Below are 14596 nucleotides of genomic sequence, written 5' to 3'. Positions count from 1 at the left end.
AAGGGGCTTATGTCACAGGTGCTCTCACTATATTTACTGATAAGATTAGAAAGGTAGTTCATCCTCTGACCTCTTGGCAGCTGCATTAAGCTATTAACCACTGGTGCTGTCTGATAAATAAGAGCTATGATAAATATCTTTGTATGATGATGTATTTATAATTGGATTTTCAGATTTATAAAACTGACCTCCAGGGGTGGTTCTAGGGTCATGGTCAGTGCATAAGAGTTGGCAGCCCTGCCCTGTGCCCTTGGTCAATTGGTACACTACAATTTAAGGTAATGCATATTTGTCACTAGTTGTAGTGCACACAGTCCATTTATTTTCAGTTCAGTATTGACTTCATGTGTTAAATTCAGCATGGCTTTTCATGACACAGTCGAATAGGTAGTCATAGTGATATTTTCTCCACTCACTTCATAAGCATTCAACTCAATACAAAGGGTTTTGGCGATAATTTGCTTTACTGTTCACACTGTAATTTCATCTTCTGAGCTGTAGTTTACACTGCAACCCTCAACAAGATTCAGTACCAACCTTGAGCTAATTTCCTTGCACTGACGGTCGCACGGTCATCTGATTCTAATAAGCTGGTAATTATCTGCTGCAGATGTCACATCTTAGCATGTAGCTGCATATGAGGTGGATTGCTGGGTTGAGATTTACCCATCTCATTCCACTTGTTTACTCCTCACATGGTTGGAGGTGTTCTGTTGTGGAACAGTGATGCTGACGCCGGTGCACAGTCTGTATATTCACCGCGTAGTATACTTCTCTCACTGTCTGAGGTTCCCTTTGCTCTGCTATGCTGCTGCTGCTACTGCTACAGCTTCTGCTTCTTATATAGCGTTTCATAAGCTCTGCCAAGCTCTACTGTGCTGCTCTTGGTGTGTCTGTGTGTCTAGATGCCAAATATCAACTCTTTATTACCATTCTAAATCTGTTTCACATGAGTTGGTTGTCTGAATTATTGTTTTGTCCAACAGACAGCTAGAATACTGCCAGCATCTAAAAAAAATACTGTGATTTTCCATGACAGCAAGTTGTATTTTTGGGATACTGAGGCCAAAATTCAGCACAGATGCAATGCAAAGAATTAGCAATAGTTAGCTAGTTAGGCTGAATGTGTTTTTCAAAAAGTCTCTGGAGTTTTCTCAGTGGCAGTAGTTGTTCAGTTTCCTGTCAGTCACTGTATTCTGACACAGCACAGACGAGAATGAAAGAAGCTTTGGTAATATTTGTGAATTCCATGGAAATTGAAGTTGGTCTGAAGCTCTCATTGAAGTAGAACCTCTTCAGCCAGCCAGATGGACCATCCAGCTCCAAACAAAATATGCAAATGATTTGCAGTCACTTTTTTTCCAGTCCGATTGCCTTGATTCCAGAGAGAAGGAAGCAGTAAAAGCTGTCAGCATTTTAATATTGTACAGGGAAAGAGCTGCATTCCCTTTTGAAAACCTCAACTACAAGAATGGGATCTTGTGTTGTTCAATGAATGTGTGTGATTGCAGGTTTCCTCTTAGTTATGAAAGGAGGTTTTCCAGTGGTATTTGGGTCAGTTTGTCTTGATGTGAAGGCTGGGGAGGAAGGCTTAGGGGCTGCCAGAAAAGACAGACATGACTACCGACAGGTTGATTTTTTTTTTTCTCTCTCTTTTTCTTGCATAAAATTGAGGCATGTTTTTGTGTTTAAAGCACACTGAAGAAAAGGTTTTCTTTGCCACTATTGCCAAGTACTTGCTCATGGTGGGAATGGTTGGCTCTCTCTAAATAATATAAAGAGTGTGGTCTAGACCTGCTCTTTATGAAAAGTCCCCTGAGATAGCTTCTGTTATGATTCGGAGCTATATGAATAACATTTACTTGACTAAATCATCTGGATTTTGTTGGTGCTCGAGAAGTGTTTTGATTTTTCTATTGCAGTCACTTACTAAGTGCCTGAAGTCCAAGTTACAGCTGTGTATTGTTAGGTATCATCTGCCCTCTGGTGTAGAGAATCGGTATGTTCCAACTTCAGCACATACAGTATTTCAGTGTCAGTATCATATTTTCTCAATTCAAATTGTTCAGCAGAGCTTGACGTGTTTAAACAAATGTAATTGTTGCTTTGTCCAGTGTTATCTTTTACTCCTTGGTAGCTGTGTCTCTATTTAATATGTTCGACAGTCTTTGTTTCAAATGCCAAATTAATTTGCCAGATTTAATAGCCTCTAATCTATATTTTCATTAATCTTGTTACTAATTGGTAACTATTCAGTGTTTGTGACAACCTTTCAACAGGAGAGGAAATTATAGTGAAGGCTTGATCAGAGTAATTACATGACTGCTGTTCAGACTGACTCAACTTCAGTCAGAAACTTCAGTGTCATTTAATATCCAAATACAGCACACCACTGTCTGAAGTTTCAAGCTGCAGCTTTTATTCCATCTGATATCTTTGTTTCTTTGCCTTTGATCAGATACCATTGGTATCAGTAGAATTGGCATCGGATGGGACTAATTTTTAGATTGCAATTACAGGTGGTGTCCAGTAGATGGTGGTGTTGTTTCACTAAATCCTGGTGTTCTGATCACAGACGACTCCATTCTGCTTTCTCCCACTATTTTTAAGTAACACTTTGGAAACTCTTACTTATGATCAAGGCATAACGTAAGTCTTTCACCTGCTTGGATATATTCCAGCTGTCTTGGACGAAAAGGCCGAAAAACTATTACAGTAGATCTCATCTCTTCAGTTCTGTGAGGAGGACTATTTTTTAATTAACCAATCCAAACTAGAAAAGACAAGACAGGATTTTTTAAATATCTTTGAATTCACTATTTAATTTTGTACATCTGGTCACAAAAAAAATTAAAAAAAAATCAACACCTGCCAACATCTCTTTCTCTCTTGTATTCACTCACTGAGGCACACACACACACACACACACACACACACACACACCACAAAATCACCACACTCTTGTGCTATTTTCTATCTTTGATTCATCTCTGCTTTTATAACTTAAAAAATAATTTAAATTAAAAAAAAAAACATTGATTTTCATGGGCACTTGAGAGAGATGAAACTCAAACTTGGGGCTGGCTGATACATCAGTGGTTTTTTTAACTGAAGTACAGGGGAAGTGTTGTTCAGAGTTTAGAGTTGTTCTCCCAAAGGAAGGAGTCATTGCGCAGCACTTTGGCCAGTTTCTCATTGAACGGCATGTAGAAATCCCGCAGGATCTCTTTAGTGATGGGCAGCATGGGTCCAAGGTTTTTGTCAGCCGGCCTCCTGGTGTTTGACGCTGGACTTCTTGTGATCTCTGACTCTATTTCTTTTGTCAGAGGCCCTGTAAAACACACACAAATACGTCTTTCACATCCCTTCCTTCTGGGTCACTTCAGATTTTGCTGCAACAATAAACAAATGGAAGAAAATATTGTAACAGACTCTGAAATGTCATCACTGTGTATCAGCAGTCCTCTCAGCAGAAGATTTGACGCTCTGGGAGGTAATCACACCTTGGCTGATGATGGCTGCTTTTTGAAGAGCTAACTCTGAGCCTTGGGGCAATTTAACTGTGAGATAAACTAGTAAGACAAGTAAGGGGGCTTCAGGACTACAGGGCAAAACTGTACTTGACTGTTGCACATAAACACTGACCTGTTACTAACAGCGGTCTACTTTATATTCCAAGGAAAGGCTCGGAGCTTTGATAATGAAAGTATGGAAGGTTGTAAGAAAGGAAATTTAATTTTCTTTTATAGGCTAGCAGGCTGCACATGACTTGAGCACTTCAAAATTAACAGAATTTTCTAACAGTTTGTGCACCCTCATTATCTCTTATACCTCAGTATACAGACATTCATGACTGAAACGCACTGCAAGCTGCAAGTCGAAGCATTCAACTGTCACTGGACCTCAGGGTGGGATTGGCTTCTAGCATTGCTGCAATGCCACAAAAATCTAAAAAACAGTGGTACATGATCCTATTTTCCAGTTGTAGGTAGGAACACAATACAAATGTACTGTTTTTTGTTTGTTTTTTTTTCCCTTTTCAAATGGGCGTCAGTGATGGTTGATGTATGGTCTGTTGCCTGGTTGCTACCTTTTTACAAAGTCCCAACCTCACCTGCGTGCTGTTATTGGCTGGGACTACACACCAACTGCCCAAAGGTTGCAGCCAGAAATGTCCCAACCACAGCAAAATAACAAGAAAATACAGGCAGCAGGGTCTATGCAGATAAATACACTGACTCAGAGGGATTAATTTGTATGAGGCTATACATTGTTTTTAATCCTGTGTAGTATACCTTTAACAACAAGTGGAGCTTTTCATTCATTTGCATTCTGTATAGGCGTGTGCAAATTACAGCCATGTTGTTGTCATGCCATTTTAATAGGACTATAGCTGGTATTGAATTTGTTTAATCACCACCCGTTTTGGATTGGTGCATCCTTTCTGCTAATTATCACAGTCAGTGACATGCATTTAATGTTATGCATCCCTAATTGTCTTTAGTGATCTGTTTTTTATTGTATTGATCAGAGTCCCCAGAGGGAATGATTACAGGCAAGGTCATATGTTAGGATGTGTTGCTTACTCACCCAGGTTAAGGAAATCAAAGACTTTATGCATCGTGTATTTCCTGTTAGAGGCATGGTCTTCCAACCTCAGAACCAGAATCTGTTCCCTGCTGAACACGGTCAGCCAGTCCAATAAGTACACAATGTACACGCCAACTTGCAATCTGACCTGAGGACACAAAACAGTAGAATCAATGTGAGATAACTGCTGTATTCAAGAAACATCCTCCCCAGCAGAAGGACATGGTACAGTATGCATGGTTCAACATCTTTAAGGTAATGAACAGGGGGAGGGAGGGGGAGGTGGAGGGAGGGAATTCCTCCAGCTCTGTCTTTCATCTTCCACATGCATTCAGCTGGGTAATGCTGGGCATCATGTGGGCATCTGCTGGTATCATGTGGTGTGAGTTGTTGAGGGATCTGAGAAAGATGGAGCTTCCTCTAGAACCAGAAACCTGCTTTTATATCACTGTAAACTGAATATCTTTAGATTTTGGACTGTTGGTTGGACTTGTGATGGGCCTGTTTCACTGTTTCTGACATTTTGCAAATTGAACAATTACAAAATGTATTAACAATCCCAAAAAATAAATTGCCCAATGATATTTTGTGAGATTTCACCAGAGCATTTTGAGGTTGTCTAATTGTTGTTTAAATGGATTTTTAGATTCCCAAGTGACCGTTTATCGTAGAGCAGTAGGCATAAACAAACACCTTGTTACTGGGAAAGGAATTATCTTTGGCAAAACAGAAAGGCCATTCAGAATAAATGATTACAAGCAAAGCCAGCAACTCTTCCTTTTGTTAAATCAATTTGGAACAACAGTGAAGGCCAATGGTGTTCTCAGGCTGGTGTTTATTCTTCTTTTCTCCCTAAACTGTAATCTGAGCTCTAAAACTTTTATCGAGGGCCACAGGCATGAGGGGCCGCTGTAAGGACAGCTGTAATGCTTTTCACATGGTCTAATACCTCTGAGGAGATATTAGTGGATGGACAATTAGGCCAGCGGCAGAGAGTGAACATGCTCCCGGAGGGCCATAAAGCTTGACAGTGGCAGTCGGAGAGAAGGACCTCTAAATATAAGGCAGCCTGGAGGGGGAGCCAAAAGAGGACGGGCCAGTCTCCTCCACCCCCTGTCAGCCAGTTTGCCCCAGGGCACTGTGGGAAAAGCTGGAGTGGGGCCCAACACTGGGGCCCTGCACTGGCTGACACTAAGACATGGTCTGTTTGGTGAGTAAGAGGGGACTTCACAACACTGGTAAACTAGGTTTTCTAGCACAAAGAGAGGCTCTAGATGCTGCCCGCTCGGCGGTTCAACAGTGTTGCCAATCCCTTTCATAAAGTCTATCCTGCAAGCTTTAGCATGTGCTAATGAAGTGTGGGTTTCACTCCATCTGTCTTTTTCACTCCTTTCCTGTTTCTTTCTTCCCACCAGTTAATACGCTGGTCGCTGAAGTCCAGTGTTGTGCAGGGCTGTGAGACAAAAGTGGGAGGGAGGGTACACTCACTGGCATGGCATTGTTGACAGTAGTGTTGTATACACAGGACCGCATTGTGTACTCCGTAAGGCACCCCTCGAATAACTGCAGCGACTCTGACACCTTCTCGTGGAAATCCTCTGCAGACTTATTGGCAATACCAAAGTAAAGGTAATCGGAGTAGAGCCTGCAAGACAACAGAGGTGATCAGTGATCAAATGTGAACATGCGACTGAAATTTGGCTTTTGTGAAAGAGGACCTACAATCCATTGTTTTTCATGTGTTTACTGATACCCGCATTTTTACAAGAAGCAAATGGTTTAAGCCATATTTTGTCTTCATCAAAAAGCTATGTTTCCTACAGCAACACAAGCACTGATCACTGTAGTTTGTAGTAAATAAGGCGTGACTACATTGTTGAGAGATCAGAAAATGCTTCCAGTAGTCCAAACTGAAGACAGAAATTGGGAGAAATTTTGTGGAGCTGCTCCAGCGATCTAGAGCAATGTTCTTGCATGGATGATTCGATTGTCAGCGGACCTGATACCAGACAACGGGCCTACGCCACTGCAAATACCAACACCATTTCAGATTGTCATACACTTCCTCAGAAGGACAATAAAACTTATTGTATTCCAGTTTGTGAACAGAAGATTGAAAACTGAAAAACTGAGGCAGGCCAGAAATCTGTGGGGGACTACAGTGTACCTGAATGAACATCTAAGTATCTTTGTTAATCTTTGTTTGCATAACTGGATAGCTATTGCAGCAATATGTTACCATATGGTACAGTGTTTAGAGATTGGGATTTATGAACAGTATTGTGTATTGTAACAGTATCATCCATGGGATCACTTCCCATAGAACTGTATTAACAGCTCATGACACGTTTGAACAGATTGCTTTACTATAGTAAAGAATAGTTAAATAAGACTGAGAATATGGACTGAGTAATATCAATAATACATTTCAGTGGTACATTTCAATACGCAAAAGCAATTATAGAGAACCTGTTCAGACATTCTCTGAAGTAAAAATCAACGTTAGCAGCATAAAGTAATCCCAGTTTAAACAGAATACCTTGCAGGCATTCAGCAGTAAGCTCTACACGGCTCTGATAAAGGTGTAATAATGAAACTTCATGTGACAGCCAGACTGAGTAAAAGCCAACACATCTTCTGTGACAACAGGTCCTTTGTTTCCTATAAACAAGCAAACTATCTGTCTGTATCTGCACTGTAAACAGTTATGATAGAGGCACAAAGGTGGCAGTGTGCATGTCAGAGCTGTGGGCATTTTAGTGAGCATATGCAGTAGGGGGCAGTGAAACGGAGATTACACCCACCTTTCCACTGGGTCCCTGAGCATGACGATGAAACGGGCATCAGGCTGCAGGGCGTGGACGAAGTCCTGGATAAGGAAGGGAGGCTCCCCCTCTGTGGTGTTGTCGTAGAAATACACCCAGGCGTTGTTATCCCACATGGTGGATGCGCTGGCTTCGCCTGCAAAACACACCCACAGTGGTTCAACTAAAAAATGCACACAGACCGTCATACACGTACAATTATGCAATCACACAGAGACAAAACAAACCCACGTGCACACATTTTTATGGTTTTTCTCAATCTTTTGCGTTGCATTTGGTGTGTATATAGTTGAATTAGAGGCTGAACGTGAGGTGTATGCAAGGCTCGTTGTTTTTCCAAGACAGCAGGCTGGCTTAAACTGCAACTAAAACAACTAATCGAGTAACTGATTAATTTAATGGACAACTATTTATTGTTATAAATATAATAAATTGAGTATCTTTGGGCTTCGGACTGTTTGTCAGACTAAACAAACAGTCATCATCTTGGGCAATGGAAAGTGTTGTAATTAATATGATTTGACATTTTCTATACTAAATCAATTAATTAAAAAATCAATCAAGAAAATGAGCAACATTATGTTTCCTGCTTCAAAAAGATGCTTGCAGTCTAGTTGACAGTAAACAAGACTCTCTTATGACATAGACAGTGTAGAAAATGTACAGTAATAGTGGGAGAAAACACATGACCTGATTATGCTTCAAACAATTAATGGTTAAACTGCTGATTTTTATTTTTAAGATCGAACATTCACCTCGAGTTTTGTATTATCCTTTTATCTGATTTTCAGTATTACTTTAATAATAGATGTATTCCCCAATTTGTTTCTTCCGGAAAACATGATGAAGCATAAATATATGGAAGTTTGTTTCAGCTTCTTCATATAATTGCCTCTAAATCGAGGCTGGAACGAACAGACACAGCATGCACCCAGCACACATTCAACAAGTCAACAAAATGAAAGATTCTAAAGCAAGAGCACAAACACAAAAAGCAAGAGTAATTACATCTCCAGCTGCGAGCAAAATTGTGGAATGACTGCAATCCACACAGTGACAGTACTGGTGTTCATAACAAGTCAGAGGACATCGTTTCTCAAACAATTTGAGAGCAGGAACTTTATCAGGCTGTGCTGAGAAACGATATCCAGGATTCATTAGGCTGTCTGTGCCTTCATTATCCTCTTATCTGTGAAGTGAAGCTGTGATGTATTCGGAGGGAACACAACATGGGCCTTATCTGCCTCACTTCCTCAGAGAAAGGGATGATAGCCAGGACCTATTTTCTGTGATGACAACGGTGAGTGAAACAGGATCGCTGCTAATGCTGTTATGCCTAAAATGATACACACTGTGATCAAATCTATTTAAGGGTCTCAGTGTCCATTAAAAGGGCTTATTTTGTTCCATGGGGAGAGGCCGTAATAGGGCAAACAAATGGCGGAGCCAGACCGGCGTGCCTCTGGTGTAGGCCCGCGGTTGAAGAGAGTCAGAAGCCCAAAATCCTGGCCACAGGCCTGCACCTTGCTGGGCTCTCCCAGGGCATGGTGTGAATACTGAGTGGGGCTTTGGCATACTCCCCCCCTCTTACAAGGATTATTTATTTAAAGAGGGAAACAAAACAGGGCAGCATGCTAAGCTGCACTCAATGCAGCAACTCAGTCCAGTGTGAAAAGACTATTGTTGAAAACTTAAATCAGTTTTTCTTTGCAGCTGAGCAGTTTTTTGAGATCGCATTTGGATGACAGGAAAATACAGAGACAGATGGAAGCAGAGGCACCGGGAGCAGAATATGCAGATAAAGGACGGAGGTTTATAAGACTTCTCCACCCGACTGCGGATGTTATTGCTGTCCTGACACAAAAAGAACAACGGTTCCTTTCTGCGGCACTTCAGTGAAGTGGCTAAGTGAAGCAGAAGGAAGTCCAGTATTATTAAGCTGTTAGAGACTCTCTTTAGGGCTGAGTCACCGGCTCTCTTAAAAATCACAGTCACTCGCTGGAGTGAGAGTGGCTGCCTCGGAGCAGCTCTGTGCTTCAGCCTCGCTACCTGCTGCGTTGATAGCAGCTTTGTAATATTGGAGGCGAGATTACAAGTGAAGTTCCAGGCAAGTGTCAGGTCACCCCAAGCCAAATGCTATTGGCTCCAGGCTGATGAGGGCACAGAGTAATGTCAGTCCACGTTTCTCACACAGATCACAGCGCTGATACATGACCGGAGTAGCTAAAATGATACAGCAGAAGGAAGAGGGCTAAAGCTGTCCTCTGACATGTGATACTGACAAAACAGGAAGGCAGAGATTACACTGAACAGGAAATGTTTGTGCAAATAAAACTGCCTGGAGATCTGATTAGCAAGATCGTAATCATCACTTGTATGTTGTTCTCTTTGCTTCCTCCTTACGTGGGGTTCTTTAGATTTAGATCTACCGGAATAGATTTGTGGCACTTCCTGTAATTGCGTGCCACTCAGTTTCACAATATGCTTTGCTTTTGAAACTGTGTTTGATATTTCTGGGTAACGTATTCATAAGACTAGAGTTAATGTTAGAAATAGAATTAAAAATGTCTCTGCTTTTTCAAAATCTCATAGGCACTGAAGTAGGGATGTCCCAGTCAAGTTTTTTTGGACTTGATCCAGAACCGTGTTCCTTTGCTTGTTAATATTGGTTACTTGCTGATACAGAGTCCAATGCAATACTTATTTTACCTAAATGTTGATTAAATATGTATCTGACACAATGGAATGAGTGCTTTAAGAAGCTGGAGTCAGAGAATTTGTACTTTTTTTTTTTTCTTAAAAATTTGCTCAAACTGATAAATCAATCATCAAAATAGTTGGTGTGTAGTTTGATAGTTGACAGCCATTGCCAACAATGTTAATCATTGCAGCTCTGGACAGAATAGGTTGCTTGCCAGTGACTCTGAGAACAACATATATGACCGTCTTCCCAAAGTTATGTCATGGGAAAATAAATAAACATGTGCTTAACAGTCACAGTGTTGGTTAGGTTTGGGCATCAAAACTACTTGACTCGGTTTCGGAAAAGATCATGGTTTGGGTTAAAGTAAGTATTTTATTACATAACTTTGGTCACATACGTAAATTAAGTACATTACGTAATTTGAAAGAAGTCAGTGTTGACTTGTGGTTTACATGGGACTCCTGGATGAAAGTCCTGTGTTTGACTAATCCATCCACCTATTCACTACACAGAATTTTGCCACTCTTTATACTATGTCACCTGACTTTCTACTTGGCTCCCATCAGAATTACTAATATATATATTAATAATATATAAGGAGTGTCACTGCCAGTTAAGGGCTGCACACAGGAAAACAAAAAGCACTTCTCTGTGAATTTCCCTGGAAATAAGATATCACATACTGGTAGTCTGTCAAACCCAGACGACTTGCAACCACAACAAGCCACTACAAATTTCAGACTTTAGACTTTAAAGGCTCTTAAAACTATGTCAATTAGTGCACTTCATACAAATGAGATGGTAAGAATCAAATTAGATTAATTTTTTTTTTTTTTTTTCAAGATGGGGAATACCAGAGTCTATAAAGACACCACAGTGACGTAACACTTTATGTCACCAGTTATTATCTTCACTGCAGCTCATTATCATTAATAGGCAATCCAAGTAAAGCATCAACAATTTTTTTTACATTATAGTCATGTGGCTTTAACTGATGCATGTCTCACTTTTGCCTGCTTTTAACATCAATGATTTATGATTTCACGCTTATCCTCAGCACTGGCCATTGTTACCAAATGGAAGGAAGCACGCATAAATTTAATGCAAACATCAAGAACAAGCAAATCAGTTGGAAAACTTAATTGACGAAGCACAAACTAATTTGCACGCAGTTGATTACAAATGATTTTTAGTACTTTTACAGTATTTTTCATCACTGTGCACTCAGTGTTGTTTTTGCTTACCGATGATGATGTTAGGTTGGCTGGGGCTTCCACTGGCATTTGCTGTGAGGTTGCCCTGAATCTGGTAAGCAGCCTGATCGAACAAGTCCAGGTAGTCCTCCACAGGGTATCGATCGTGAAAGCCTTCGCTCAGACGGATGATACCTGGTGGAGGGAGAACACAGGGATGGTAGATACAGTTTGTGCTCTAGTGCATGTTAACTTTTGTTTGAAAGATATCACATCTTATATTTGGTCATGAGTTGAGACAGGCTCACATGTTTCTCTTCATGAGGCTAAAAAATGTTGTTTGGGAATCTGTAGCGTTGAGATGGGTGTGTATCCATCGAGCATGTTTTCATTCCAGCCAGCCCTCTCCTCTCCATGTGTTTCCGTGATCACACTAAAGGAGGTCATCCGGGCTTCTGTGTTGTCCTTACTGTAGGATGACCTAATAAAATCCAAGTTCTGATCCAATCCAAATTCAGCAGGGGATACTGTCCCTGCTTGGTTTCCAGTGTTTCCAGTTAAGGGCCAATGTCAAGTTAATGCTTAAATGCAGGACTAGCAAATGTGTTTTCCATCTGAGCTGCTGTGGTTTGGAGTATAATTACAATTTACTAGGCAATTGTGGAGATTCAGTGTGAGACTTAGGAGTATCCATGCAGCATAAGGATAATGAGCTAGCTCAGGCGTCTGTTACTTTCAGTGATGCTTTGATGGTGTTGCAGTGAAACACTGTTCTCTAGTTAGCAGGGAAAACATGATTAGAAAACTCTGGTAAACTCTCCAAACACCCTGCCTGCATCATTATTAATCCAGGACAGTTACACCTGTATGGGGTGTGATGATGCTGGTGTGTCTCAGTGCAGGGCTTTTTATTTTTATTTTCTATCCCTTTGCTTTTTGATATGAATGAAGCCTCACGCAGTTTTCAAATTATCTGTGTTTCTCGATGGGGTACTGTATATGGTAGACACATCTGATTAAGATTCAAACTGCTCCTCTAAGATAGTTGTGTGGCGCGGATCGCATCAAATCACCTTTTCGCTGCATCGGATGAGTGGAGCCTTGAGGGGAATGAAATAAATAAATACAAAACAAGACCATTTGAATTCAGAGTGTTCTCAAAGGATGTCTTAGGAGAAAAGTGCTGATTACCAGAGCATAGCTCTAAGTGCAACACTAGAAGAGATGGAGAGGGAGAAAGAAAGAAAGTGGCAGCAAAGATGAAAGGATGGGGAGTGAGGGGGGACAATAACTGAGGGGGACCCACGTCCTTGGGATACAGCAGCATTTGCTGCTACGAAACATCACAGGCTCCAGAAAACACAAGCGCGACGCCGACAAATTAAGGCAAACAACTCATCCACATCCCGCAGCTTTATGAGGTTCAAATAATTATCGACTCAAACTGAACACAACACATTAAAATAAGGATTGCATGCAGACTGATCAATCCACCAGTTCGGTTTTGTGAGTCTTAGAGGGATTAGGGGCATAGTCAGCAACTGGATGAACTTCAAAAGGATCGCTTTGGCAGCGATGGTTAAGCCTCCTTTGATATTTGTGGTGAGAATTTGGATGAAATTTTCAAAAAATGTGGCCAGTTCTGTATCTAGCTCCCTCAACAAGTGCTATGCCAAAACCCTGGATGAAATTCTTAAAATCATTAAGTAATTTTTAGACAGATAGCTCCAGGCGAAACAAAATGTATCAGCAGACGAATAGCGTTGAACCACAGTGAGAAATCAGTATTAAAAAATTGAGTCCTCACGCTGTGCTGATGAGATAGCTTCTGTTCTTAAAGGAGAATTATGAGATTATCCACAACACTGTACATAAGCGTCTTTCAACTCAGTATAAAGTCATTATCTAATCTGCTTTCGATTTCGTAATCACAGCTGACTTTGAACAGATCGGTGCCCTACAGTTTAACTGCTGCTCTTCACATTTATTTTTCCACCACTATTTTGTTCACAAATGCAGACACACATTAGTTACACACACACTGACTCACACTCCTGACGCCTGCCTCTTGAGCTGCTGAAGATTCTCCATTATTCATGAGTCTTAATGGTTGTTTCAGTTATAAAGAAAACAAAAAGCATGTAGGTACTGAAATGATGGCTCTGTTGGGAGCAGAAACATGAGACATATTTAGAATCATAGCTTCTATAAAACTGTTATATCCTGGACACTAATTATCATATATGAATCTGATTTTGAAACATCTAAGGGGAGAACAGATTTGAGGTGCTTTTTTTAGTGTCCTTAGCGAAAAGCCACCGAATCAAACCAAAGGAGGAATGCAACAAAGCATCTGCAAGTGAAGTGAGGGTATGATTTGTTTAATAAAGAGGGTTTTCAGTTCACCCAAATACAGTCTCACTCCCAGATCTCACATTGCCTTTTAATCCCATCTGTGGTGGTGTGGTGGTTCTTTTAACATCACAGATGCACATGGTGAAGAGAAACACACGACGGCATCCACACATTTAGATGACAGAACTGCCATATGACCAGATGTCTTCTGAGGCAGCTCTTAACTCTTGACGCACAGTCTGAGGTTTTTATGTCTTTGTTTGAGAAAATGACATGTTACCACCTGTTCAAACTCCATGACAACCAACAGAGTAAGACAGGATTGTGGCAGTAAGTTTTGTGTGTCTAAAAATTCTGAACTGAAACAAGGCTGTGATTGTGTGATAATGCATGTGTCCACCAGCTAAACTGCCAAATATTTCCCAAAATTAGAGACAAATAACATCCTGAAATATGCCTCTAAGAGTTTGTAAAATATGCAACAGCTCCCTCATAAAATGAAATGATTTCCTTTCTAATTAAATAAATGTATGATTGCTCTGTTACTCGTTTTAAATGAGAGTATAAAATCCACGGTGTGCAACGAGGGAGCAGCCAAAAAACTGCAGAGTATAGCAAGAACTAGGTGTTGAAGGAAGCAGAGTACATGGTGGGGAGGCATGTTGTAAGGACCGAGTGCAACAGTAACGTTTGCTAAACAAGTACAGGAAACAGTGCACCCACACATGTGGGTTCAAAGCTTGAGTGGAGGCTGTATTTTTCACATGTTCTTTTCAAGTGGTTTCAACCACAGAGAAAAATCTATGTCACAGATGATGGGGAAGTAGAGTTAGTCTAGATCCTTCTGCGTATAGTCCTAGTTGAGCCGTTAATGAGCACCGTCACCGCATGAGCTCAATCATCAATGTATCAAGATGAGGAAGTTACAC

The 14596-nt window shown here is 40.7% G+C and overlaps 1 protein-coding gene across 1 annotated transcript in view; it reads right to left on the bottom strand.

The window, feature by feature from the left end:
• Positions 1 to 2802: 2802 nt before the first annotated feature.
• Positions 2803 to 14596, bottom strand: part of LOC143339058 (carbohydrate sulfotransferase 15) — a 34766-nt gene continuing 22972 nt past the window's right edge. Inside the window, exons 4-8 of the mRNA XM_076760058.1 lie at positions 11364 to 11507; positions 7395 to 7551; positions 6079 to 6235; positions 4591 to 4738; positions 2803 to 3331 (exon numbers count right to left, since the gene is read on the bottom strand). Coding sequence (XP_076616173.1) covers positions 3132 to 3331; positions 4591 to 4738; positions 6079 to 6235; positions 7395 to 7551; positions 11364 to 11507 — 806 coding nt within the window. The 3' untranslated portion in view covers positions 2803 to 3131. The remainder of the gene's footprint in view (positions 3332 to 4590; positions 4739 to 6078; positions 6236 to 7394; positions 7552 to 11363; positions 11508 to 14596) is intronic.

This window comes from Chaetodon auriga, chromosome 20 (genome assembly GCF_051107435.1).
Source record: "Chaetodon auriga isolate fChaAug3 chromosome 20, fChaAug3.hap1, whole genome shotgun sequence".
Taxonomy (NCBI): Eukaryota; Metazoa; Chordata; class Actinopteri; order Chaetodontiformes; family Chaetodontidae; genus Chaetodon; species Chaetodon auriga.
Note: the sequence above shows the minus strand (reverse complement) of the source record. Positions and strands in the feature narration are given on the sequence as shown.